General features: G+C 37.7%; 1 protein-coding gene across 2 annotated transcripts in view; it reads right to left on the bottom strand.

Annotated features, from left to right (window-relative positions):
- The window catches only part of CDK17 (cyclin dependent kinase 17), a 94977-nt gene that overhangs the window by 33301 nt on the left and 34155 nt on the right, over positions 1 to 27521 (bottom strand). Inside the window, exons 2-4 of one of the 2 annotated variants that reach the window (XM_005143124.4) lie at positions 25687 to 25835; positions 9439 to 9603; positions 1230 to 1363 (exon numbers count right to left, since the gene is read on the bottom strand). In XM_005143124.4, coding sequence (XP_005143181.1) covers positions 1230 to 1363; positions 9439 to 9603; positions 25687 to 25804 — 417 coding nt within the window. In that variant the 5' untranslated portion in view covers positions 25805 to 25835. Of the gene's footprint in view, positions 1 to 1229; positions 1364 to 9438; positions 9604 to 21129; positions 21159 to 25686; positions 25836 to 27521 lie in introns of those variants that run through there. The other variant, XM_031043714.2, reaches the window with a different exon arrangement.

Raw genomic sequence — 27521 nt, 5'->3', positions numbered from 1 at the left:
GAATCCTAATCTAACAGATAATCCCTTAATTGTTCTTAGCCTTCTCTGCAAGACGTGACACAGTTCCATTTCAATTTGTTAATTTCCTCATGTATCATTAATTTCCTCATTTCTTTCCTGTTCTAAATGCGCATTTGCAAATGCAGAGAAAAAGACAATGAACAAAAGGTAAATAATTCCTCTTCAAAACATTCCCTTGATGTTTAGTTTCTCCAGCACACATTCTGATGTGCAAATTGTACAATGGATTTTTGATTAAAATTTATGTATCCTGCATAAATCAATAGATCCACCTTAGCTCTCCCAAGGAAATGGTTTTACAGTCAACCTGAGATTAACATGTAAATGTAGGAATTTGAAGACAACCCCCAGCCCCCCAGCTGCAAGAAATAACTAATGCAGCTAATTCACAAGTTCTTGGAATCATATCAGCATTACATGCTTGGAGTCTTGGAATTCCAAGCATAACAGAACGCCTCACAAATGAAAAAATTTTGGCACATACATCCTACTGTAACTTATTCAGATCTGCTCCCCCAGTCCTGTATTTGCTATCAGGCTTTGAATAACGATTTAAAATCTTAACAAACTATGCCTATTGGTATGTACGTGATAAACAGCAACTACAAAATTTTAAATGCTCCTGTAACAAAGGCATCATTATAACTAAATTTTATACACTCAAGAAACAGGGAAGTGTTCTGTTTTTCTTAGCCAAGGGAAATGACAACAAAGCAAGCACAAGGGTGGCTAGTATTCATAATAAGACTCATAAATAAAGGAAATTATGTGCACAGTTATTCATAAGGTACTTTTCCTCCTTTTGTTTACCATCCTGTAGAGTTCCGTTCATTAAAAAACAGGAAGGGAACAGCTGAAGCAGTCAGGACCATCGCTGCTGTAGCAATAGTTTTAGAGAGATTAGAAAGCAGTCTTAAGTAAAAGATGTCTAAACAGTGTATCTTCTTTTACATACTCAGTGAATTAGACAGAATGTAAAAGATATTCAAACCCTATACTTAGAAAATTATTCCCCCCAAAAAAAGTTTCAAAACATAGTCAGATTTTTGAAATTAACAGCTCATAAAGAATGCAAGATAACCACCTGATTTCTGTGTGACAAATGGAGATGGTTAATTGAGAAGAAAACCACCAGCTAAAACAAACAATTCAAGCAAGCCCTAACTCTCTTCTCAATTTAAATGATCATTATATGAGAAGTAAATTACCTCCATTGAGATTCGTCTGTGTATCCGGTTTCTGAGACAAACACCAGTGGGAGACTGAACTTCATCGGATGACGTTCCAGAAGCTTGGTCACTTTCACCATCTGACCCCATTTTCAGATTTTCATGAACAATATCTTAAAAAATAATCCAAAGAATTTAAAACAGTTAACTGGTATTCCACCAAACATCTCTCCTGTACAGATGGAAAAGAACTGTATCATTACTGCGCACTGGGTTATATGGCAGAGTCAGACACTCATCACTGTCATGGTAGTCTTGATACAGGGGCTCGGGAATCACAGAATGAACAGAATTACTTCATAGGACTTCTACACAAATTTATCATTATTTTTTCTTATTTAGCCTGCACCAGAACTCAGTTTTCCAAACCAAAAGACAGACAGTACAATCCCAATTTTTATTTCTATAAGCCACCTGCCCCTCATGGATTAATTTCCCAAACTGCTTCACTACCTCTTTAAGCCGCTCTTGGATATAAAATATCCATAAATATAGATCTTTCAAATCAGACTACCCGATGCTAGCCTGAGTGTATCTTCAGAAAGCTTAAAAAACTTGAGTTATATTTTCAGAAATGCCAAATATGGAATCTTTAGCTATAAAAAACCTGGTGTGCATGTGTAGAAGGGAATTGCTTGAAAGAGTCCAGCACAGAGCCACAAAGATGATTAAGGGAGTGGAACACCTCCCTTATGAGGAGAGGCTGAGGGAGCTAGGTCTCTTTAGCTTGGAGGAGAGGAGACTGAGGGGTGACCTCATCAGTGTTTACAAATATGTAAAGGGTGGGTGTCAGGATGATGGAGCTAGGCTTTTTTTCAGTGATATCCAGTGATAGGACAAGGGGCAATGGGTGTAAACTGGAGCATAGGAGGTTCCACGTTAACATCAGGAAGAACTTCTTTACTGTAAGAGTGACAGAGCACTGGAACAGGTTGCCCAGGGGGGTTGTGGAGTCTCCTACGTTGGAGATATTCAAGGCCCGCCTGGACAAGTTCCTGTGTGATGTACTCTAGGTTACCCTGCTCTTGCAGGGGGGTTGGACTAGATGATCTCTGGAGGGAAGGAATGCCATTCAGAGGGACCTTGACACACTTGTGAGGTGGGCTGATGCCAACCTCATGAAGTTTAACCATGACAAGTGCAAGGTCCTACACCTGGGTCGGAGCAATCCCAGGCACAGCTGCAGGTTGGGCAAAAAGGAAATTCATGGTAGTCCTGCGGAGAAGGACTTGGGGGTGTTAGTCAATGAGAAAATGAACATGAGCCAGCAGTGTGCACTCACAGCCCAGAAAGCCAACCATATCCTGGGCTGCATCAAAAGGAGCATGACCAGCAGTTCAAAGGAGGTGATCCTGCCCCTCTACTCTGCTCTCCTGTGACCTCACTTGGAGCACTGCGTGCAGTTCTGGTGTCCTCAACATAGAAAGGACATGGAACTGTTAGAACAAGTCCAGAGGAGGGCCACGAGGATGATCAGGGGACTGGAGCACCTCCCATATGAAGACAGGCTGAGAAAGTTGGGGCTGTTCAGCCTGGAGAAGAGAAGGCTGCGTGGAGACCTCATAGCAGCCTTCCAGTATCTGAAGGGGGCCTACAGGGATGCTGGGGAGGGACAATTCATTAGGGACTGTAGTGATAGGACAAGGGGTAAGGGTTGAAACTTAAACAGTAGAGGTTTACACTGGATATAAGGAAGGAAGAAATTCTTTACTGTTAGGGTGGTGAGGTACTGGAATGGGTTGCCCAGGGAGGTTGTGAATGCTCCATCCCTGGCAGTGTTCAAGACCAAGTTGGATGAAACCTTGGGTGACATGGTTTAGTGTGAGGTGTCCCTGCCCATGGCAGGGGGGTTGGAACTGGATGATCTTAAGGTCCTTTTCAACCCTAACTATTCTATGATTCTATGATCTTTTGAGGTCCCTTCCAACCCTTGGGATTCTGCGATTCTGTGAATGTATTCTGACTGTCTAAATAGAGGCCTACAATGTACAAGTGGATTCAGCAGAGGACCTGATATTTAGAGGCAATTATGTGAAATTTGTGACCTTACAGAATAATTTAAACTCAGACTGAGCTATATGACGCTGCAGGATCTTCATAACAACTTAAATTGGTGCTTTTAAAACAATCTTTTAGATTCCTCCATACAAAAGAATTTATGGATATATATATATATATATATATATATATATTTATATATTGCTTTTAAGAACCACAGGATTTTCCAGACTTCCGAAGACAAACACTGTAATGAATAAAGATCAAGGAGATGTCGTTAATAGCAGCAAAAGTCAAACGACTTGCAGAAGGACACACAATGGGAAACTGGTCGTACAACCAATTCACTATGAGTAATGATGCATCATCCCCTCTGAAATATTTGAACTCCAAATTGCTATAGAGATTAAACACACACACATATGAAGGAGGTACTTCCCTGCCCTCTCCATATCCTTGGTGTTAGGCCAACTATTAGAAATACTAATATTGACAAAACATACAGACCTCAATTCAGCCTTCAGCACCAACATACCTGAAAATGTTTAACATGTACACAACTTTGCAGCAATTAAAAAAAAAAAAGGAGAGAGGAGAAAATGCAAGTATTGTTGTTATCAGCAAGCAAAAGCGCTGGACTTTCTAGAAAAAAAAAAAAAGCTGTTATCAGCACATCTTCTAAAATGTCTAGTTTGGCTCACACAGAATCATGTATCATGATCAAAGGATCAAATTCTTCCTCAGTACAAAGAATTTCCTTTTACAGAAAACATAATGGATATAAAAAAAATTACTCATAAAGTACTGCACCACGTATTTTAACTTGAAGTACTGAAATCAAACACACAAAGTAACTGCATCTCACGCACAAAGCAAATTTTCCAGCAGCAATGTGGATCCATAATGCATTTTGATTAAAAATCCACACTGCATCAGAATTTCCCCTGCAATTTGTGATCAAATTTGGATTGAATGAGAAAAAAAATAAGCTGTACTCCATGCATAATAAGAAGCAATCTTCTGGTTTCAAACACAGTAAATACTTATTAATGTTAGATTGATAAGTAGATTGATAAGAGGCACGGTAGATTGAGACAGAGGAAAAGGTTTTTCAGAAAGTGGTCCCTAAAGATCAGCCTTAACATAAGCTGACAAAGTGTGACCCTTTTTTGCCAAGCCTCTACGAAATCTCTCTTATTCTCTGTAGTGACTTGATAGCTGTCTTTTTGAAAATCTCTAACTGTAGGAAATTATTTTTAGTAATATAAAAGTATTATTGAAAAGACTATTTGCAGCAAAGCTGTTAGGCCAGCATTGTTGTATCTGGTAAATGGCACATTCATCACATCACTTAATACAGATTCTCTTTCAAAATGCTTTTCTGAGAGGTCATGTAATCCATTTTAGCAATTACAACTCTCAAGATTCTGTTTGTAAAATTACGTGTAATGGCTACAGCCAATTGCTCCCCAGTCTATTTACCCACATGTTAGTACAAGCTCACTTACAGGGCTCCAAAGTCTATTTTCTTTAGAGAAGCTAGACAAGGGACAATTAGCTGGGCAACCATACAAAGTAATACTGATGAGATTAAAGAACTATTGTATTTTAAGCCATGGACCAATTACATCATTTCTTTTTCAAAAAGACTGACACTTCTTAAAGTAACCATGTGATTGATACTGTCACACTTGAATGTTCAATTCACAAAAGTGTACGTGTTATGAAATCACTATTAAAAAAAATGACACTTTGAAAGGCAATGTTCAAAACTACAAAGAGCATCCTAGTTGGCAAAAATAATTCTACTAAGAAGACCCCTGTAAGGACTATTTCAATACCTAGTAACACAAACCCATACATTTGGGGCAGATAACATAGCTGCAAGGAGATCTGCTCTTTATAAATCAGGAATACAAAGTGGGTCTGTACCGCTCAAGTCTAAAAATGTAGTACTTCAGACTTAAGCCAACAGTCAGTCTTTTTGGAATACTGGTGTGATATGATTAATTATGTGGTAATGCTGGTAAAGCTATATACTCATAACTGAAAGAGTTTATGCAAGATACTGGTTGTAGCATTCAAAAATCTATCATTAAGCACATATCTGAATTTCTGATGGGCTAAATACCCAATTGCTCCTATCTATAAGGGTTTACAGATGTTTTAATTATATTCTATAGAGGGATACTTTTAAGCATTTTTTAAAATATCTTGACTGTGTTATCATCTAATATAAACGTGTCCTTTTATGCAATTAAAGAGGTATTAGTAGAGCCTTATGTTCATTATTTTAGCAGCATAACCCCAGGAATAAGGCATTAACCTAGTTGTCTGTATCAATTTACACAGGTGCATGATGATAATATTTGATTAAGCAATGACAAAAATGATTCAAGTATTTCCTTAGTTTCACCAAGCTCTTCTATACGCAGGTTCATCTGCACTAAAGCCAGCCTGCATGGTCTTCAGAGGTTTTAATGGTTCAATAATTTATTAAATTGCTTTTACTGAATACCCAACCCATTCTTTTACACAGACTTTTATTTTAATGTACTCTTAAATATCCAGTATGGCCTTGTAATGAAAAGCTGTAGATGACTACAGTGTAACAGGAAAACTATGGAAGTACATGTAAAAGTAAAGGTCATCCTCATCTTATCTGTGGGGAAACCACCACAGAAGAATTTCATATGGGGAATCTACAGTGCAGCGAATGAGAACTCCAAGTGAGCTAAAATAACACCCACTAAGTAGTCAGCAGTGAGTCAGACTGCACAGTTTTTCAATCTCATTTCAAATGATCACAAAAATGAACACGTGACTTGCATACTGGATTCCTTCCAAGGTGCGCAGTGGCTGCATCTTACGATCAGTTTTACTAATAACAATTCAAATTGGGTAAGCCCATAGTGAGCAAGTGCCTTTAGTGTTAACATTACCAAACTATGAAAGCTGTATGGAAACATCATTCTTTTCAATTCCAATAACTATGACAAAGAAACAAAACTTCTCCATAACTGTATCAACACAACTGGCAAAAGCAGGGATACGCTCTTCCCTGGCCACTACTGAGGTTCACTAGGAGGGTCAGCTTCATTTGGCTTTGCACATTCTAAGCACCTCTCCACTGTTCCCAGTAATACAAATATGGAACAAGGACAACTAAGTTGGCTCTGCCAGGTCAGGTCCAAAAAGAATATATTAGCTCTAGATCCATCAGTGACTGCAGCAGTTTAATGTTTCTGGAGGTGCAAGACTTTAGAAGCTGTATAGAGATACATGAGATAAAAAAACCTCAGCTAGACCTTCATTCCTATCAGTGGCATGGCTGATTCACAATTTGGCCTGAGAATCATTTGTAATATTTAAAATCCTCATGATAACCGAATATTAAATTCAAAATTACTATAAAATTTTAAACAAATGCACACTTTTCAGAGACTAGTTCAGATTTTTTGTCTTTACAGAACATTTGACAAAGCCTAGAGCCAACACAGATGTTTCCAAGTAGAAATGCTTTAAAAATATTTTGGAATTTTACAAATTACCACAATAGCAGGAATTCATGTTCAGTGGTCAGAAAGCAAAAAAAACTCTAAAACCCTCCAGGGCTTCTCAGCAAATTTTTATACTGATAATCTCTTTTAAAGGAAGCAGCATGAAGATGCACCTATGGCAAGTCTCATTTTACCCTGATTTTAAGTAAACAGCCATCCTTTATCTGCTATAATTTTGTGGTGTTTCAAGGATCTCTCTCCAAAAGTATTTTTCCACCACTGGAATAGAGGAAAAAGTGGAAAGAGGATGAATGAAGAAGGCAAAGAAAATAAAAAGTCTCATGTAGTATAGCATATTTGACTGTTTCATTTCTGATGTCATTATCCCAATGGAGAAAACCTCAGCATCCTGCTGAATAATAAACCATTCTCATGTGGCTGGAACATAAGAAGGAAAGACATGAAGAAGCAGAAAAAGCATTAGTAATTATATTTGTATATGCTTGTACTTGTGTTACCTACCACTAGATACAAGTAGCTGAAATTTTCATCAAATGAGTAAAGAAACAAAGCATTATTAACAGCATCATTACATCCAAAGCAAAAAGTTCTTTAACATATAAATACATACACTCAGTAAATCATACCACTTTGTTCACAACTCAGTAAACTATACCACTTCAAACAAATTTCAAATTCTACAGGACTCTGTAACTATTTAAACATGTTACCATAACTTCCTACAGACTAACACTGAAATTGAGTGCTATCTAAACACTTGATCACCTGTAAGACTTGATCATCTGAGAAAAATAAAACCAACTGAATTCCTCTGCAATACTTCCATATTACTATTGCAAAAAAAACTTTGAGAAAGATCATTAAAAGAACACAAAATCTGTTCATTAATTTTGCTTCTGCAAAGCTAATTTACTTCTGCAAAGTTCATAGTGAAATTTTGAAGAGGAATAAATTATTTTAAAATGCTGTTGAATGTTTTTAAAGGCAGCACACAAGAACAACAGTACAAAAGTATACATTTCTGCTGTTCTTGTATGCAGTTGATGTACATCTGGTTTGACAAGTAATCCATAAATGACTAAATACTACGAATCAAAGATTTAAGTACATAATACTAAAAAAAACCCAAAACGCAAGCAAACAAGCCTTTGTCATCCTGTTAGATTCTTGGCAACATAAGCAAAGCCTGGCTAGGCAAACAAAAAAAAGAAGCGTGTAACATTTGAGTGAAATCAGGAATTGGTACACTAGTCAAACTGTGAACACTAAAACCCGATTTCTGTTGTCATAACAGCTGATAAAAGACCATTCAAGACAGAATACTTTTCTTCAGACTGAATGGCAGCATTAACAGTAAAAAGGCAAAACTTTGAACAAGCTAAGCGATATTACAGCAGAGGAGAATGTAAGCAATTTGACAACTACCTTGAAGACTCATACCTTAACCTTGAAGGAGATCAGTTTGTCACATACTTTAAAAGGTGGGTAGAAGATTGAAAAATTCAGAGAATTCTAATTAAACCATGACTTGCTCTCATTTTCTAGCCTCAACTAATTAAGCATAATTTAAAACATAAAAGCAGGGTAAAGCATTCATTGTGACTGGAGGCAGCAACATGACAAATTACTTGAAGAAAAAAACTTTGCTAGCTTATTTGCCCCACATAACCACAAAAATAGCTTGGGACCACAACAATGATAATTACAGTTGAGTGCCCTTAATTTGTCACTGATTTTTTATTTTTATTTTTTTTCCCTCATAATGATGACGTAAAGATATAAGGAAGAAGTTCTTTACTGTAAAGGTGGTGAATCACTGGAACAGGCTGCCCAAAGAAACTTTGAACACTCCATCCCTGGCAGTGTTCAAGGCCAGGCTGGATGGAGCTTTGAGCAACCTGGTCTAGGGGAAGGTGTCTGAGCCCATAGCAGGGGGATTGTAACTAGGGATCCTTTCCAACCATAACCAGTCTATGATTTTGTTCTGTGAAGTACCTGACACAGCAATAGTAGTTTGGTGAAAGAACAGTGTATCCTAAAATTTTAAAGAAATAGGCCTTATATAAATCAAAACATCATCTTTTGGAGATAACAGGTGGTATCAATGGGGATTAGCATTTAAAAGGTCAAAAGACAGCATACTAGAATAGGATTTTCCAAAGGAGGTTAAGAAAAAAAGATTTAAATAGCTAGTGAGAATAAATAAATAAACAAAATATCAAAATTAATTACTAAGATAACATCTGTTGCCTTTAAACTTTGTATAATAATACAATTGCTATATAAATACACCAGTTCTTTTTACATTTCACATGTACAATTATTAACTTGTTTTTATTATATCTAATTTACTGTAATTCCCACCAAATGCTTAGCTGAGCTGGACACACAGGTTTCTTGCAAAGTATTAACAAAGAATATTTTGTAACTTTTGTAACTTTGTAACTTGTCAAAAATTCATGGGTGACTTCAGTGTGTTCTTGCAATTGCTTTCTTCCTGAAAATCTTAAGAGACATTCAATACCTTAAAAACAAGTTTCCATAACAACTTCAGAAAAAGAGTACTTTATTCCCAGAGATTTATTAAAGCATTAGAATAACTCCATCTCTTGCTAAGAATCAATACAGACACAGAAAAAATAACTTATAGAAACAATGTAGTAAATTACCTAATCTGCTCCCATTTCTGGGCATTGCCATGAAGGAGCCGAGGCTGCCCCCTATGACGCTATGTGGTCTCCGTAAAGGGGGCTTCTTGAAAGATCCTGTATATTGGTGAAGAAAGGAGTGCATGCTGTGAGACGTTGGAGGCCTGCCATTCTTCACAATAGGCTCTACAATTCACAAGGGTCAAAATATTCATTCCCACAAGCAAGTAGGAGTGTCAGGAACATGCCAGAAGGAAAAAAAAAAAAAGAAAAAAGGAAAAAACAGTTACTAAACAGGCAATCACCACTCTGGTAAGATTCTTTTTCATACTAACATTAGACCATCATACTGCTGCCATTTCTCTATTAACAAATTAATACAAAACATGGCATTAAGTATTACCCAAATTTCATTTTATTAAACTCTGTCACTCTGCTGGATCGGTAAATGACCTGAATATACAGCCTAAAAATGTAAATAAAACCAGAATGTAGCTTTTAATATCAGTATAATAATTTTCTTGTGAATTAATGATTTGCCTTACTGCATAATGTTTCATCTTTACTATAATTTAAACAAACCAGCTGTTAGATCAACCCATTTGATGAAAAAATTCAACCACAAGCTTTTGGAGATACTCTTCCTCTGAAAATTCTTGGCCTTGCTACTGGAAGCTCTTAGACAGAAACATATATGTCTATACCCAGCAGAGCTGTCATGCCATAATTAAGGTTATTAACTTAAAGGATATCAGAATAATTAAGTACTTAATGTCTATTGGATTGTGCCTCAAAGAATTCACTGTTCTTAGACTTAAAACTGGGATTGTAAGATTTTAAAAAGATTTATTCTTGTTGAAAAACACTCTGCAAAAAAGATAAAACAATAAATCTTATATACAAATGTGTACAGAAATTGAGTGTTGATGTTCTCTCAGCAACCTTATTCTGCACATATGGACTAGCACTCAAGGATTGCTACGGTACTAGAAACAGTGTAATTCTAAAAACACAGGGGTTTTTACCCCAGCAAGAAGAGATGTCAGCTTGTACTGTCACAAAACTGGACTTATCAGAACCACTGATTAAATCATTCACAGAAGAAATTAAAGAAGAAATACCCTCAACTACAGAAAAAATACCCAGAGGTCAGACTCACCCAGCAGCTATAATACAAGCATTGTCCTCGTACTAGGAAAAAGACCAGAAGATATGCCCAAAGAACGCTTCAGATTCAAGTAATTTCTATTTCCATCATGGGGTTCTTGTTACCATTACAGATACACGTGGTTTGGCATTACTGGGAAGAAAGAAAAGGCAGCAGCCACGCAGTGAGCAACTGCAGCATGAGTGCTACTGAATGGAGCTGCATTTCCTGAGGTGTTTCTGGAGCGACTGCTCTCAAGGTGTAACAGAGCTGGGATCTGCTCAGAGCTTCATTCACACCTGCTGGGACATGCAGCAACCTGGGACCCTATTTCAACACTCTGGCTTATAAACTCACATACAGGGACACAAAAGGAAAATAGCAACAACAGATGCTTAATAACTGAAGCAAAATGGGATCCTGAAGGAACCCCCTCCCTCCGCACATGCTGAAAAACCTTTTGGATATATTATGATGACTGGTCTCAAGCAGAGAGAAGTACACACACAGAACTACGCAAAGATCAGCCGGTGGCTTTAAAATAAGAATAATGCAAGGGATTTTTGCACATAAATAATATGGTAAGACAAAGAAAAAAAAATCACTTCAACTCAGCTGCTGCAGGAAAACAGTAAAAACAAAGCTTCAGGCAGAAAACAGAATGTGAAAGGACACATTAACACCGTTATGAACCTGCCAGCATCTTTCAATTGGCATCCTTCATAAAAACAGCTTCAAAGTGGGTGAACATGAGAAAAATAAACCATATGTCCATGTGTATGTTCACGAAGCATGATCAGTGTCTTCACCTTCAACACTCTGCACATCCCTGTCCCAAATTCTCTTTTCTGTTTCTAATACATTGCATCATCCCTTTAGATTTAAGAGTGGTATGAGCTTCCTTTTGTGTGTCTTCAACAGCAGATGATTTATCCTAGGGCAGCAGGTGGCAAATTCCTCATTAATTTCTGAATAGAATCTATTACTACTTCCACATGACAAGAAACAGGCTGACACACAGAACAACTACTGCTTTGAATACTTATATATTAAAATCTGCTTTTTGCTTTCTAACTTTTACTGATCTTTGATTTGAATTTGATCTAGTTTCTTGACTAAAAACCTCACACTGAGTTTAGACACACTGCTGAACAAACGAATGGTTAAAAATTAAAATTCAAATACCTGATGATCGTATCATCTGTTGAGACAGATCTCACTGATTAAAACTGTGATGCTTGGTGGGTTTTAGTGGCTAGTTTGCACAATTTTATAGTTACTGCTTCATTTGTATTCCTTACATAAGCAATATATATATATATTAAGCATGAAATTCTACTTCATTTTAATTGTTTCTAAAACTAAACTTTTACGAAAAAAAGAGAGCCAACTCAGATTTTTGTGGGAAACTCTGGGAAACAGAACTCTCTTCACTTTAACCAAGCCTTGACACATCAAGGATCACCTACTACAAGCTCAGGAGTGTTGCATCCCGACCAGAAGGAAGTGCAGCAGGAGGGCCAGGAGACCTCCTTGGATGGATAAGGAGCTGCTGAGAAAAATTCACAGGAAAAAAGAGGCTTATAAAACGTGGAAGCAAGGACAGGTGGCCTGGGATGAATACAGGGATGTTGTCAGGGTAGTTAGGGACCAAGTTAGGAAAGCTAAGGCCCAACTGGAGCTAAACTTGGCAAGGGATGTTAAAGATAATAGGAAGGGATTTTATAGGTGTGTAGCGGCTAAAAAACAGACTAAGGACAATGTAGGCCCCACCGGAAACTTTCCGGAGAACTGGCTACACAGGACTTGGAGAAGGCTGAGGTTCTGAATGGCTTCTTTGCCTCGGTCTTCACTGGCAAAGGCTCTGACCGCAGCACCCGAGTCTTGGAAGGCGGACGCAGGGACTGTGAAAACCTAGACCTTGGGCCCACTGTACGTGAGGATCTGGTTCGAGACCATCTTAAGAACCTGAATGTACACAAGTCCATGGGACCTGATGAAATCCATCTGCGGGTCCTGAAGGAGCTGGCGAATGAAGTTGCAAAGCCACGGGCCATCATATTTGAAAAATCATGGCAGTCAGGTGAAGTTCCTGATGACTGGAAAAAGGGAAATATAACCCCCATTTTCAAGAAGGGGAAAATGGATGACCCAGGGAATTACAGACCAGTCAGTCTCACCTCTGTGCCTGGCAAAATCTGGGAGCAGATTCTCTTGGAAGGCATGCTAAGGCACATGAAAAAGAGCAAGGTGCTTGGTGACAGCCAGCATGGATTTACTAGGGGAAAATCCTGCCTGACCAATTTGGTGGCCTTCTATGACGGGGCTACAAAAGTGATGGACAGGGGGTAGAGCAGTTGACGTCATCTACCTGGACTTGTGCAAAGCTTTCGACACTGTCCCACATGACATCCTTGTCTCTAAATTGGAGTGTCATCAATTTGATAGGTGGACCACTCGGTGGATAAAGAACTGGCTGGATGGCCACACACAGAGAGTTGTGGTCAACGGTTCAATGTCCAGCTGGAGATCAGTAACGAGTGGTGTCCCTCAGGGATCAGTGTTGGGACCAGTCTTGTTCAACATCTTTGTCGCTGACATGGACAATGGAATTGAGTGTGCCCTCAGCAAGCTTGCCGATGACACCAAGCTGTGTGGTTCTGTTGATATGCTGGAGGGAAGGAATGCCATTCAGAGGGACCTTGACACACTTGTGAGGTGGGCTGATGCCAACCTCATGAAGTTTAACCATGACAAGTGCAAGGTCCTACACCTGGGTGGGAGCAATCCCAGGCACAGCTGCAGGTTTGGCAATAAAGGAAATTCATGGTAGTCCTGCGGAGAAGGACTTGGGGGTGTTAGTCAATGAGAAAATGAACATGATCCAGCCGTGTGCACTCACAGCCCAGAAAGCCAACCATATCCTGGGCTGTATCAAGAGGAGCGTGACCAGCAGGTCAAAGGAGGTGATCCTGCCCCTCTACTCTGCTCTCGTGTGATCTCACTTGGAGTATTGTGTGCAGTTCTGGTGTCCTCAACATAAAAAGGACATGGTACTGTTAGAACAAGTCCAGAGGAGGGCCACAAGGATGATCAGGGGACTGGAGCACCTCCCATATGAAGACAGTCTGAGAAAGTTGGGGCTGTTCAGCCTGGAGAAGAGAAGGCTGCGTGGAGACCTCATAGCAGCCTTCCAGTATCTGAAGGGGGCCTACAGGGATGCTGGGGAGGGACTCTTCATTAGGGACTGTAGTGATAGGACAAGGGGTAACGGGTTGAAACTTAAACAGGGGAAGTTTATATTGGATATAAGGAAGAAACTCTACTGTAAGGCTGGTGAGGTACTGGAATGGGTTGCCCAGGGAGGTAGTGAATGCTCCATCCCTGGCAGTGTCCAAGACCAGGTTGGATGAAGCCTTGGGTGACATGGTTTAGTGTGAGGTGTCCCTGCCCATCGCAGGTGGGTTGGAACTAGATGATCTTGAGGTGCTTTCCAATCCTAACTATTCTATGATTCGATAAGTCCCTCAAGTTTTTTGTCTTAAAGCCTTAATATAAACCTAGGAAAAATGTTCTCAGATTATTTTTTTTTGTTAGTACAGAAATGTACTGCTAAAATCTCTCATATATATTTTTTGCTGTGCCACTGCTGTCAAAAGCCTTACACATTAGAGGATAACTTAAACCCTCAACAAAGTGCTGAGAGAGATTGATGCTTGGTAACTAAAAATACATTTCCCATGGTTTGTCTTACACAAAAATGCAAATTACTTTTCTCATCCTAATGAGGAACCAAAGATGCCAGGATATATCTCCACAAAGGTCAGAGAAACACCAAAGGCAGCACAGGAAAGGGGCAGGACCGTATAGCTGGAAGCTAAATGCCTGTGAGCATGCCAGTTAATGCCTCAGCCATCCTGGCCACCATACCAACTTCTTAGACATTCACAGTTGCTATGGGTTCTTGTACCACTAACGCCACTGGAATCCATGCACATATATGGACTATACCTGCATTAAGAGAGAACAGAAGTGATAATTTACCTTATATGTTATGGCTTTTGTCTATTCATACTAAAATGAATCTATCTCGATGAACATGTAGCATGTAAAAAAGGCCAGAGTTTATAAATACACTGACACTGAGTTTTATGCTCACTACTAACATGACAGTGGGATAAAGAGAGATGATTGTTAGAAATTTTTTTTCCTCATGGCACTGGGAGATATGCTGTTTTGAACAAAATTCCTAAAGTATCCTAACATATGAAGTTTGGCTCAAATACAAGGATAAACACAGATCACATTCATAAGCAAACAACAAATGCACATTTTAAAGACAAATGGTTAAGAAAGTAAGATCCAATTACACAGAAATATCTTCTGCCTTCATAGGCAACTACTACCTACCTGCACTGTCGTAAGGACTGTTCTAAATTATGGAGCTCATTATGAAGTTTAGCACCAGTAATTTAGGTCATGTAGTAGGACAGCCATAATTACCAACAGACAATGAAACGAAGGTTGCAAAAACTGTTGGACTACTAGTATACTTCTGACTAAGAGAAGTTTTATTAGTACTTACTTATAAATGTTTCCTAAATTCCCAATACACACTGATTTACATAAACGAGGCATCGTATGGTGTTTTATGATATTATAACCTATAGGCTTATGGGTTCGAAAAGTATTTTTGTTAAATACAGCTAAGTTTGCATGCTAGAAACTTTTAAGCAAACGTTCATAAGAATTCTCCATTTTGTGTTACCTCCTCCCTGCAAACATGAGAATAACAGCTAAGAACTGGAACAAATATTGAAAATGACAACCAAAGTCTTGCAGGAAATTACAAAACTGTTTATTATTGGCTTTATGCATTTATCAGATGTAAGATTTAAAGAAAGTGCTTTTGAGAAAACTTTTTAACTCTCTCTGCTCAAAGATCCCCAAGTACTTCTTTCAAAGTTACCACTTAATTCAATTTTTTTAGGATTATTAATATGTTGAATCATTAAAGGGTAACACTGCAACTTTTTAAGTGCAACTGTTTGTCTTGAATAAAAGAAGTAAAAACTGTAAAAGTTAAATGTCTGTGCTACATACTTCTTATAATTTTAACTCTGTGATGACAGGCTTGGCTTGTCTTTAAAAAAACCGTTTCCCTATATAAAACACATATATTCCTCATGCTAGTGTCACTGTACTTGGAAAATATAACTCAGTAACAACTCAAAGGCTTAGCAGACATGACAGAGGTGTTTACAGCAGGTATTTTCATGGTGCTGTTGGTTTAATATTTGGCCACAGCAAAAATGAACAATACAAATGTAGAGGAGAGCAGAAAACCATCAGAAAATCACTATGCCACTCACTATGCAAGTGTATGAATCTACTGCATTTTGAGTATCATGTACAGTTCTGGTCTTCCTCTCTCACAACCCAGAGACTTGCAGGAGGGCTGCAGAGGTAATCAGTTCCATTCACCTCCTTCTTCAGCGCAAGAGAGAGGGTCACGGAAAAAGCCAGCTGTGGCAGGTTGCATGCGGCACACAAAGTGGTTTTTCAAAACATGCAGTCTGTGGAAACTCCCCACCACTCAATGTAATGACTATCAAAAGCTTACAGGACTCAAGGGGAGACTTAAGAAATCTGCTCAGGGCTACTAACAGTACAGAGACTTGCCAATTCAGGAAGTCTCTGAACTAGAAACTGGTACAGTACTCTGGGGAAAGAGTGATATATTTTGGGCTCTAATCTTGGACTTGCCCTCAAATGTCATCCTCAGAGACTGGAGAACAGACAGGCAAAACTCCAGCTGTCCTTATAGCACAAGACTTTTGCAGCACCTGGGCTGTTTGATCAGGTTAGCTCATGCTGTCACAAACATTCTAGCCAGGGCCTTCCCAATTATTTATGCCTATCTCTCTTTCCTCACTCTGATCTGTAATTCCAAACTGATAAAACTGTTAAATAAGGATAGCAAGATGAAAAAGACACTTCCTAGTGGTTTTATTGTATTTGGTCAGTTGCTACTGTATTCTCTTCTTATTCTGGCTACAAAATGCCTCTGACATCTTTCAAGCAGTATAATTTCAATTGTTGCATTTCTTCTTATGCAACCTACTAAGCTACCATGCAAATCTAGTCTTTTAAATGTGAAAAAAGATAACTCAAACCTTCTGAATGAGAATATTTCTATTACACTGGTGTACAGGATGAACACATGGCTTTCCTTTCAATGTCCCTGAACACTTTTTGAAATATGAATGTGTCCTGGTTTTGGTTTTGTTTTTACTTTATATCTATATACACATACACACAAACACATGCACACATATATATACATACATACACACTTATTTTTAATACTACATCCATATTATCTTAAGTGCACATCTTCAGCAATGTTTAAAATTGGGCAATGCATGGTGACCATGTCTGCTGTTTTACTTGATTTTCAAGTTTGGCAAATAATGAGCTGCTGTTTTATTTCATTTGGATCATCTTCTTGTATTTCTTGCATCCTACCATTCAAGCTCTGTTATTACTGGCATAATGCAAAATAACTACAACATCATTATTAAAAGGAAAACACTGTTTAAAATACAACCAGCCTGGCTTACTAATGCTGTATGAGTTGCTAGACCATGCTGCTTATCTGTTTTAGAACATACACATATATTTCAAGAAAATACAGTACCCAGTAAGGCATCAGTGCTTTGCAAAGTCCAAAACAATGTCAACATCAATGCTAATAAACATTAAGAACAGAAAATTGCTCAAATCAGCTGCTGAAATCTTCCAATTGTGAAATGACAGAAATTTATGCTTGAATGTAAGTGGAACTGATTTTTTTATTTCACAATTATGAGAACTGCCAGAGTCAAGTAGAACAATAGTGTATATAACAAAGAAGCTTGTCTGAGGAATTACTTAAAACTGACTATTTTATGAAGTTATAAAGACGACTCCTCTTTTTCCTTTAACTGCAACTTAAATTAGGCACAAACCATTGACCTGAAATTACTCCCAAGTTAGGCATTTTTAAATAAATCTATAATGTTTCTTTCCCTTGTCCATCTATCTTAAAGAGCCATGCTACCACTTACTTCCCTATGCTGGATTTACTTAACTGGATTTACCTAATCTGAGCTCCAGAGAGCATTCAGAATTGCCTGGCATTTCTATGCAAGGCCTCACCAACTGACATACTGTCACACATCAGTCAGCTGCTCCATTACAGAAAGTGTTTTCATTAGGAATGTAAATGCATTTTAAAATTTTATGAATATATAATGCCACATATTCAACTAAATCTTTTTCCTTTTCTTTTTTTTTTCTATTTTTTTTTTTTTTATGTCCCATGAGTATCTCTATCATATGGCAAAAAGACCAAGCTGGCTTTCAGATTTCACTGCCTAAATTCTGGAACGATATCTGCTTCAGCTAGCTCTAATAAATAATCAAAATCACCTGTCATACATGGTGACATTTTCCCTTGAATCAAGCATCTCTGACAGAGCTAAGTAAGTCTGTAAGAAGATGTATTCTTCAGAAAACACTATCCAGGCTGATCATGGAAACCACACAAATACATAAATATTATATTGCAATTTCATACAAATAAACAAGACCTTTATTTCTAATTGAAATATCAGAGAACTGATTTGGGTATATAAGCAGACTGAATCCAGGCTTGCTCCATACTCTAAGTAAGGGTGAACTTCTGTGCAAAAGCAAGCTTGCCACAATTCGCTGCTGCTACCAAAAAGGTGGCTCAAGGTCCTCCCCTTGGCAAAAAAAGAAGTGTAACTTTGGTTTACATTTCTGAACTAGATCATCCCAGGCATGCAGAGAGCTGGTGCTGACAAAAGGGTGGAGGCAGAACCTCACTCACCACTTTTAGCTGCAGCTTGACTTTGGACTAAGCTCAGCTGTAACAAAATCCCACTGAACATCCTGAGAATCAGCTACTGATTTTTATAGAACAGGTCTCTACACAGTTTCTTTTCCATCCACCTTGACCTCACCCTTGCTCCAGAAAACTTCCAAGGTTGCTTAGTTTGATTTTTTTTTTTTACTTTCCTGTTTTCACAGGAAATGGGGAAGTGTCAAAACTCTCCGTATGTGAAACTAAACCTTCCACAGAGCCTTCCATTCACGAAGCTTGCAATGCATCACAATAACCTTTCAAAATTATTTATATTGACTCTCTCAAATGCTACTGTGCTACAGCTTAATCATATTTTGGCATCATCTACTATGCATCCATTTAACTAATCTGAATGTATGCTCTATTAATTATTACTCAAATTTTACCTGTCTGCTGGCAAAAAAAGAGACTGCTTTTTTTTTTTGGACTTTCAATACAAAATATTTTGAACAAACTGCCTTACTGAAGTAGCTGTTGTCAAGAAGCCTGTTATTTCTTCAGAAATTGTAGAAAGCAAGTAGATGAATTTCTGACATTTTAGAGCTGGTGTGCTGCACTATACAGTATTTAATGACTTGGCTATAAGGCTGTTAGACCCACTCAGTAAAATTAGTTGACTGTACGTGATGGATCTTGTTGAAGAAATATTGAAGTAACCCAAAGCAGCTATACGTTTGCTATATCTGTACGTCCAAGGTGCTACATGAGGAACACTGTAGAAAATACTCTATGCTTTATTTTATGGGGTTGCTTCACTGGACTCCATGATACTCAGGAAAGCATTAAGTCACTCTAAAAACAGAGCCAATACCACTTAAAACTGTATTTATCCACTAAATAATAAAATGAAACCTTCAAACTCTTGACTATTACAATACTAAAAACCTAGTAGAACCTCAAGGGATTCCTCTGTTGCTCAAAATTAATCCATTTGAGTACAGCACTCATGTCCACAGCAAACGTTTGCCACTTGGAAGAAACAGGGCAAAAAATATTGGTACCATACTTGCAGAAATATGCTGACAGAAACTGAAGAAACAGCCTACAAATTTCTCCAAGAAATTAAGTACCTCAATGATTAAAATGATTTTTTTGGTGTAATTTGGGACAGAAAGGGCAGAGACTTTTCCCAAGGTGTCCACTGAAACTGCAAACCTAAGAGATAATACACAAGGCAAAAAAAAAAAAAAGAAAGAAAAAGGGACAAAAAAAGAGATCAAAACATCTAAAAGACACTACAAAAAGCCTTTCAAAGTTAACTTCATATATAATGAGGTTTTGCCCTCAGCTTAGGTATGAAGGCAAGGAAGATCACAATGAAATGAAACATATTCAAAGCCTAAAAGCTGCCTTTGAGATTTATGTATTTCATATTGTTTAAAAGACAATTCTCAAGATAGTACTTCTGGTCATCAGGCACTCCCATACCTCTGATCATACATACATGACACACCACTGGCTACTAATCCTCCCTTTAAAAAGCGTTAACTGCAGAAGGCATCACACTACACCAAATCTTTCAAAATACCGTTTCAAGTACAATTTGAAACAAAGTGAGTCAGCATGGTAGGCAATATATAAGTATTCCTGCATCCCCCCATACAACTACACTGTAGCTCCCAGTGCAAGTATTTGTAGGGCCAGACTGCCAAACAAATCCAGAAACAGAATCTGGCTGCTTTTTACCCTACTTTCAGAAATAATTGTGTTGACTAGTTATGTGCATTTCACTTTTCTGTACTTAACAAGTCCACCTGAATGCCATTTTGAGAAGAAGACTCTACATATCCATCAGTGAGCCTACGCTAGCAGGAATTTGGTCTATTTACTGAGTCCCCTTCTGCATCAAAGCATTACACTCTCCTGCCAAAACTGCATTCTGATTGTTGTCCACTCATAAATGTTTTTCTTCACAACCCCCCTTCCCTGAGACTACAGGTCTCTGCAGCATGCTTTCAGGCACTGAATTTTCATGCTCATTTCACTTCATAAGCACTTCCACACATGAATAGAGAGCTTCCAGGATTTGCAGGAAGAAGCAAATTAAAACAGAAGGGAAGAAAGAACACTATGTTGAACAGTGTGCATGGGATGGAGAAACCATAGTGAACAGTAATAGCAAAAACTGATGTACACCACAGCACAGAAGGGCACATCCAGACTATAATGAAAACATCAGCAGTACGGTATAAGGGACAGTACCTGATTTGATACTTAGCTGTGACAGCTGCCAGTTATTTCCAGTAATCTGTAGCTCTTGAATGAGCTCTAGCACTTCCAGGGATTTCTTCCCCCACCGATATTTTTATAGTGATACTTTCCTCCAGTATCAACAGAGAAATGTTTCTGATTTATTACCAGCAATTATTTCCATGCTCATATTTTCAATTCAATAACACTGTCTTGAAAATATGTTGCAACACACTGTTTTCCTTCCACACTCAATGAATCAGGCATAGCAGATGGATTGGGAGTTTCTCAGCTGTACTGAAGATGATACAAAATGACTACAACTACAAAGACATTTGGATGTTCTGAAACAGTATTGCAATGTGTCAATTTTTATAAACATTAATTCCTCTTACCAGAGTATTAACTAGTCATTAAGGCCTTAAACCTAAAAGACACTTACGCACTTTACTGTAGCTGATCCTTCCATTATTACTCACACCTGTAAAATTACAAAAAGATTATGCAAGTGTCTGTGAGACTGGATCCCATGATCACACCACTGAGCTAGAACAGACCAAATGGAAATAAATATTATTCTAGAAATTAATGAAGCCATTTCTATGAGAAGCTCACTTTTTTGGTTTAGCATATATGTGTACATATATTATTTATAAATAAAAATTAAACTTGCCACTATAGAATGGCTTTCCAAGTTACTTATATATTAACATGAGATCTGTGGATGTATTTTTGAACATACCTTGTCATTATTCTTAAAAGCATGCTTGGAGTTTGTGATAAAGCATTTTGTAACACTAGACAATACAGTCACATTTTTCCCTTTCATTAGAGAGCATATTCATATGTATTTAAAAGTATTTGCATAAATTTCACAGTTAATTGGGCTTTAAATATGCATGATTTGGATGTTACTTCTAACCAAATTTCATTAGTATGTCATTAGCAAGGAAAAAATTCAGGAACAAATTTAGTTGTCAACTGCTACAAATTACCATTTAGTATTTTTAATATTAATCTGAATACATATCACACATATTAAGGTAGAGCCTAGAATTAAAAAAGCAAGCTGGCACATTGTTAGCATGCTTGAATTGAGACAGAATGAAAAATAAACAACAAAGCCAACTAATTGCTTTTATATGTTGAAACATTAGAGATTATGAAAAGCTCCTGTACTTAGACAAGACTAGCCCAAAGTATACTTCATACAGTCCACAGTTCATAAGGCTTCAGATGTGTATTAGACATTTCACCCTCTCTTTTTATGATTTATGCATCTGATTTGGTGATGCTTCCTCACCCAGCAGCCAATTATGATGAACATAATTTGTAAGGCAGTTTTAATTATATACAGGTTTCTGGTCACTAAATAATTTGATGGTGTTCAAGAAAACCAAAACCAAACCCAGAACTGTTGGATATCCTGCATTATGTGCAATAGCTCTGTGCTACTGCATCAGACAGTATGGGTTGATCCCTGCTAATCCCATTTTGCTGCTGATGGATGAGTGCTCCATATTGAGATTGTACTGACTGATGAAGGAGGTTATGTATGAAATGAGATCACACACAAGCAGTTAGCTGATTCAGTGGTATCAATGCACTGCAAAGAAATTAAAAATTATGCATCTATTTTTATGTCCATGAACTACTAATGGGACAATCTGTTCTGCACTAGGAGTACCGTTCTTTAAAAGCAAATCTTCAAACAACCCACTCAAAGCTAGAGCTAATGACAAAGTGGGGCTCCAGACTGCAGTAGCAGTTATTTGAAATTGGAGGCAACCGATCTGGGAGAGGAAACATTAGGCAGGGGACCGAACAAGACAGGTTATTACAAAAGGGTGACCACAAGGAAAGGTCCCTGGTACTATGTGCATGTGATCTACATAGGGAATCACAGAGCTGAACTGGAACTTTATAATACATATTCTATATGTGTTTCACATGTATGTGAAAACCAAAGAGATGAGCATGGATTCTAGGTAAGCAAAGATGTGGTTTTCTACAGATGTAGCCTCCACAACCTTGGCGGCTGAGTTACACAGCAATTTTCCAGGAAGGAAAAAAGCTGGGTGTATCAAATTATATCCTTCAGTGAGCAGCCATCAGACTGGAAGAAAAGGAGACAAAGCAGATGATCTGCTAGGAAGAAAAAAAATAAAAAAGCAAAATAGAACAGCGGAAGAAAATTCTGCCATAAAGGCCTTCAGTGTTCAGGGTCTATCTCTGCCTTCTGGAGCGAGAAGAACAGTTGCTATGCCCTTCAACCATCATTTCTCAAGTTCATGATGTAATAACAGTTGAAAACAAACTACATGTGAAGAACCACCTTCTGAAGACTGTTTGTGTCCCTCACTTTGATACTCTGTAGATCAAGATACTGGCTTACCTTTGATTTACTAGTGCTTTTTAAGTTCCTTCAAGATCAGATCCAAAGCCTGCAAACTGGGCACACTTCTGTTTCTCTGTTCCACAGGGTAAAGGAGCTATTTATTACTCTTAAAAGCAAAACTAGGGAGATTGTTACTCCTGCCTTCTGAGATCAGCAACACTGCAGTAAAGATGCACTTTCAAGATCTTAAAACTATTCTTCAAGAGGCTACATCCTCTCATGTCTCTTGGATGGATATTTACAATTAGTAACTAGTATTCTGATTTTACAAGGCAAAGCTTTCTTATTTAAGCACTCCATAAGTAATTTTTTTTAAATAATGTCTGCTGAAGGATGTTTTTTTCCCCCCAGTCTATGTTCTCTACCAAACCTGTCTGTCACCAAAAGAGAGAACTCATTTCCTGTTTTTTCCAGCAATTGTTTCTGCCCAAACCCCAATTCCTACAGTCTGCCTGCAAACTACTCCTTACAAAATATTTTGATCTGTGGGAAAGTTAGAGCTTCCTTTAGAAAAGCAGGATTAGCAAGCATTTTCCAACCCTACTTTTTAAGAAGAGTTGGAAAGTAAAACCAAAGGAAAACAAAAATCCACAAAGCAGTATCCTGTTCATCTCTGCAAGATCAATGATAGAACAGGTACTAACATATGCATTCTAGAAGTATCAGAAAAAGGAAGCAAATGTTATTAAACCTTTTTTTAAATGACATAATATTACAAGTTAAGATTACACACAGCAAAAGTATAGTTTATTATTCTTCCTCTTTCAAGAGAATCAACACCACCTCAGTATCCAAAGACACTCTACTAAGGCACCAACAACACTTCGCAGCTGTAAGCACAGCATGTATTGTATCACACAATATTAGCATATAAGCTTCCTTTTGGCCAATGTACTAATGCGGACAGCAAAATAAAAGGAGCGCCAAAAGCTAAATAATGAATTCTCAATTAGAAACAATTTATTGAATTGTATTTTTACCCCTTTTAGTATCTACTGAGAAGTTAAGTTTGTCAAACTTTGGCAACAAACATGCAGAAGACATCCAAGTATTGCGGTTTGAGGTACTTCTCGGATAAATATTACAAACTGCAAAGAGATTCATACATGGTTTGAGGTAATGTAAGTCATGCTTCTGTAAACAAGTTATTGTGTCCTCTGTCCCTTGAGCTGGCATCCAGCACATGGTCCAGTTTCAAGTAAAATCTTTTCATTCTTCCTGGATCCAGTTTTCAACTGATCCAATTCAGCAACCAAGTTCACTACATTCACTGATACTAGTGATATTTTTTCATGCTTATTTCCCAGGGTGAAAGTAATATTCTTAGCACTTATTTGCATAATAAAATCAATCTGTCAGAAGTATATACAGTTCTGAAGAAAATATGCATCAGTAAGAAGGGTAATACAACTGAAACCATGTGGGACAACTGCTTAATGTCTCAGAAAGTACTTAGTAGATACCATTGCAAAAGTACTTCTAATATTGTTTCATATGCTGTTGCATCAGCATATAAGAAGTTGTAATAAATGTAATTTTCCAAACTACTGCCCATGGCCCATGATGATGACAGGTAAATATCAATAAATATACTAGGAATTAAGGGTAAAAAAGGAAAACATGAGTAGCTTTGTTTTGCCAAAGGTACATTAAGCTTCCAAAAGCGTGGTATAGAACGGATCTTGGATGGGGTTTTAAAAGTCTGCAGGGCAAATTCCATTGCCTCTACTTCTGCTTAAATTTCTCAGCCTTGTCAATTTTCAGTGGGAAAATTCAGAATTATTTACTGGTGTGATGTGTGGGAGGGAAAAAAACAATAAATCAGATCCTTTGATACTTGAGAAAATCTCAGATGTCAGCAGAGCAATAAATAACACTAATCAGCATTGAAGATGAAATATGACTTAAATGCTGTGGCCCAAGGAACAGAGCAAAGCAACAAAAATCTCTTCCAGTCATTATAATTGCAGATTGCATTCAAAAGCAGTATCATCACTAATGTGGACTTTACAGCAGCCAGTACATTTATGGGATCAGCCAAAGACTTACATAAGAACACACAGGCAAGCTGGTTATCTTGAATGTTTCTAGTCACCTCCATATTGCTGAAGTACTACTGAGGACATGAAGAGGTGACAAAGTTCTCAGACTCGTGCACTGCATCACCAATGATAAGGTAAACAGCTTCATTTGTAGTATTTAAGCAACTACTATCAATCATATTACCAAATAATGATTTTGAGGAAAAAAAACCTAAATTTGAAGCCATATGAAGTTGGCGTGAGACCCACTAAATTCATACAATTACTGGTTTGTTCACTGAAAGGGCATCTATGATCCTTGCTGCACACCACGTTAAGTATCGATTTAGATAGCTTTTGGTAAATAGCTCTATAATAGTTCAATATCAAAGCAAACTAATATGTAACAACATACCAACCTGTTAAAAGAACTAGGATATCAAATATAAGACAAATCAAAAGAAAAGCTGAGCCAGCAAATCCATGCAATTGTGAAAACTGAAATAAAACCCAACAACGCCCACTTGAGTAGGGCCTCACAAAATTCTTACATTTTCTGGGAAGTGAAAGATATGCTTACCGTTATCTTTGCTGCTGTTTTCTTCAATTGTCATTTGTTCTGCTAGCTCAGACAGAGATTCATCAATGGTCTGGCTTCCACGCAAGGTTAAGGAAAGTCTCCTCTTAAATTTTTTCATTCTATCAATATGAAGTCTGGCTTAAGGAAGCCTGAAAAAAAGGGGGAGAAAAAATGAGTTCAGAAAACAACATTTAATTACCTCAAATAAAAATGCAGGAAGGCTTACAGAAAATTTAATTAATATGCAACTCATCCATAAAACAGTATCCTTAAAACAAGACTGCTCTACTGGACTGAAGAACATCTTGCCATAACCCCAACAAAACAAACCCCCCCAAACAGCTAATTTGATTACTAATTTTACAGTCCAATAATAAAACATACAGCCATCTGAAAACTTGACAGTATTCTGTTGCCTTCTCTGCAGCCTCTTTCACCAAACCCACTGAGGAGGAAGAGGCTGGAACTTTCTCTCTTTTTCAGCCCATTCATTTATGGACCAGAAGGTACTGAATTTCTCTGCATTTTGCCCTTTTCACAAAAGGAGGAAGGGGACAACACTAAAAAAACAAAAGCAATTCTCAAGCCTGATCCCACCTAGGGAAATGGCTATCCAGGGCCTGATAACAACAGCTAAAATGGATGTTTCTCTACAGTCATGCAATAAGACTAAACTGGGAACAAAGCAGCAGGCACTTTCTTCATGGAAAGCAGTAAGCAAACAAACAATAACAACTAGGGTCCACACCATAAACATGCTGCCAGAAGTCTAAGCTGGTAAGTGAATTTTGCAGTGTGCCATACATTTGCCCTTGCACAACAAGAAATGCAATTCTGTCTTTCATTACTCCATATGGGCAATTCATTCTAGATGTTATATCACAATAACTTGTTCATCTGCGCATAGCCTCCAAGAATCACACAGGCAGCAAACACAAGCACAGCATACTTTTAAGCCTGAGCTGTTTGTATGTTTTTTTCTTGCATCAGCCTCTTTGCACTCCAAAACACAATTCACATGCAAAATAAAAAATTTCTTCAAAGTTCTCCTTTAAACAGAAAAATGCAAAAGGTAGTATGCTAAATATCTATATTTAATAACAAATTGGAATACAATTACTTTTATATTGACATTGCCCCTTTACATATATGCATTTCATCCATGTAGCTTACTTATGCTATGTAATAAAAAGGAGAACAAATCAGGGGAACAACTTGGAAGTGGTTGTTGGTGGTAGAAGAATGCATATATACACTAAATCATTACAAGACTGTATTACACAGGACAGTGAGTAACACATAAGGATGGATAAAGACCTTTGGAATTTGAGCCCCAAAGTCTGAGATGAACAGTACAATCCCTGGCAAAGCAGCAGCAGCTACATCCAAGGGGAAAGCAGCAAATTACAGAACAGGGTAATATCTTAAGACAACCACAGCTACTCTAAGCCAAAGTAGACAGGCACCAGGTAAAGATACATAGGAAAGAAAAAAATTATAAATGCTGGAGACAATGTTAAGCCAGCAGTTTCTAAACTGCCCTTTTAATGCACTGCTGTGTGTGCAAGAAAGCCACACCTTAGTATGAGTAATTTTTCTCTCTCTCACTCAAAAGCAGGATATTCTTATTGCTAAGGAACTGCATTCAGAGAACATTCAAAGGGGAACATTTACTTTTCCTGTTCAGGTCTTGCTTTAAAGACCTCACTAAAAACTGGTTTATTTCTGTATTTACTTTAATTTTTCCAAACCAATGGCCTCTGTTTCTCTTAAACCTAAGATTTTGTAAGAGAGAGAGGGGAAAAAAAGAAAAAAAAAAAAGAAGAGGACACATC

This window comes from Melopsittacus undulatus, chromosome 5 (assembly GCF_012275295.1).
Source record: "Melopsittacus undulatus isolate bMelUnd1 chromosome 5, bMelUnd1.mat.Z, whole genome shotgun sequence".
In the NCBI taxonomy this organism is placed as follows: Eukaryota; Metazoa; Chordata; class Aves; order Psittaciformes; family Psittaculidae; genus Melopsittacus; species Melopsittacus undulatus.
This window is presented reverse-complemented; position numbering and strand designations above follow the sequence as displayed.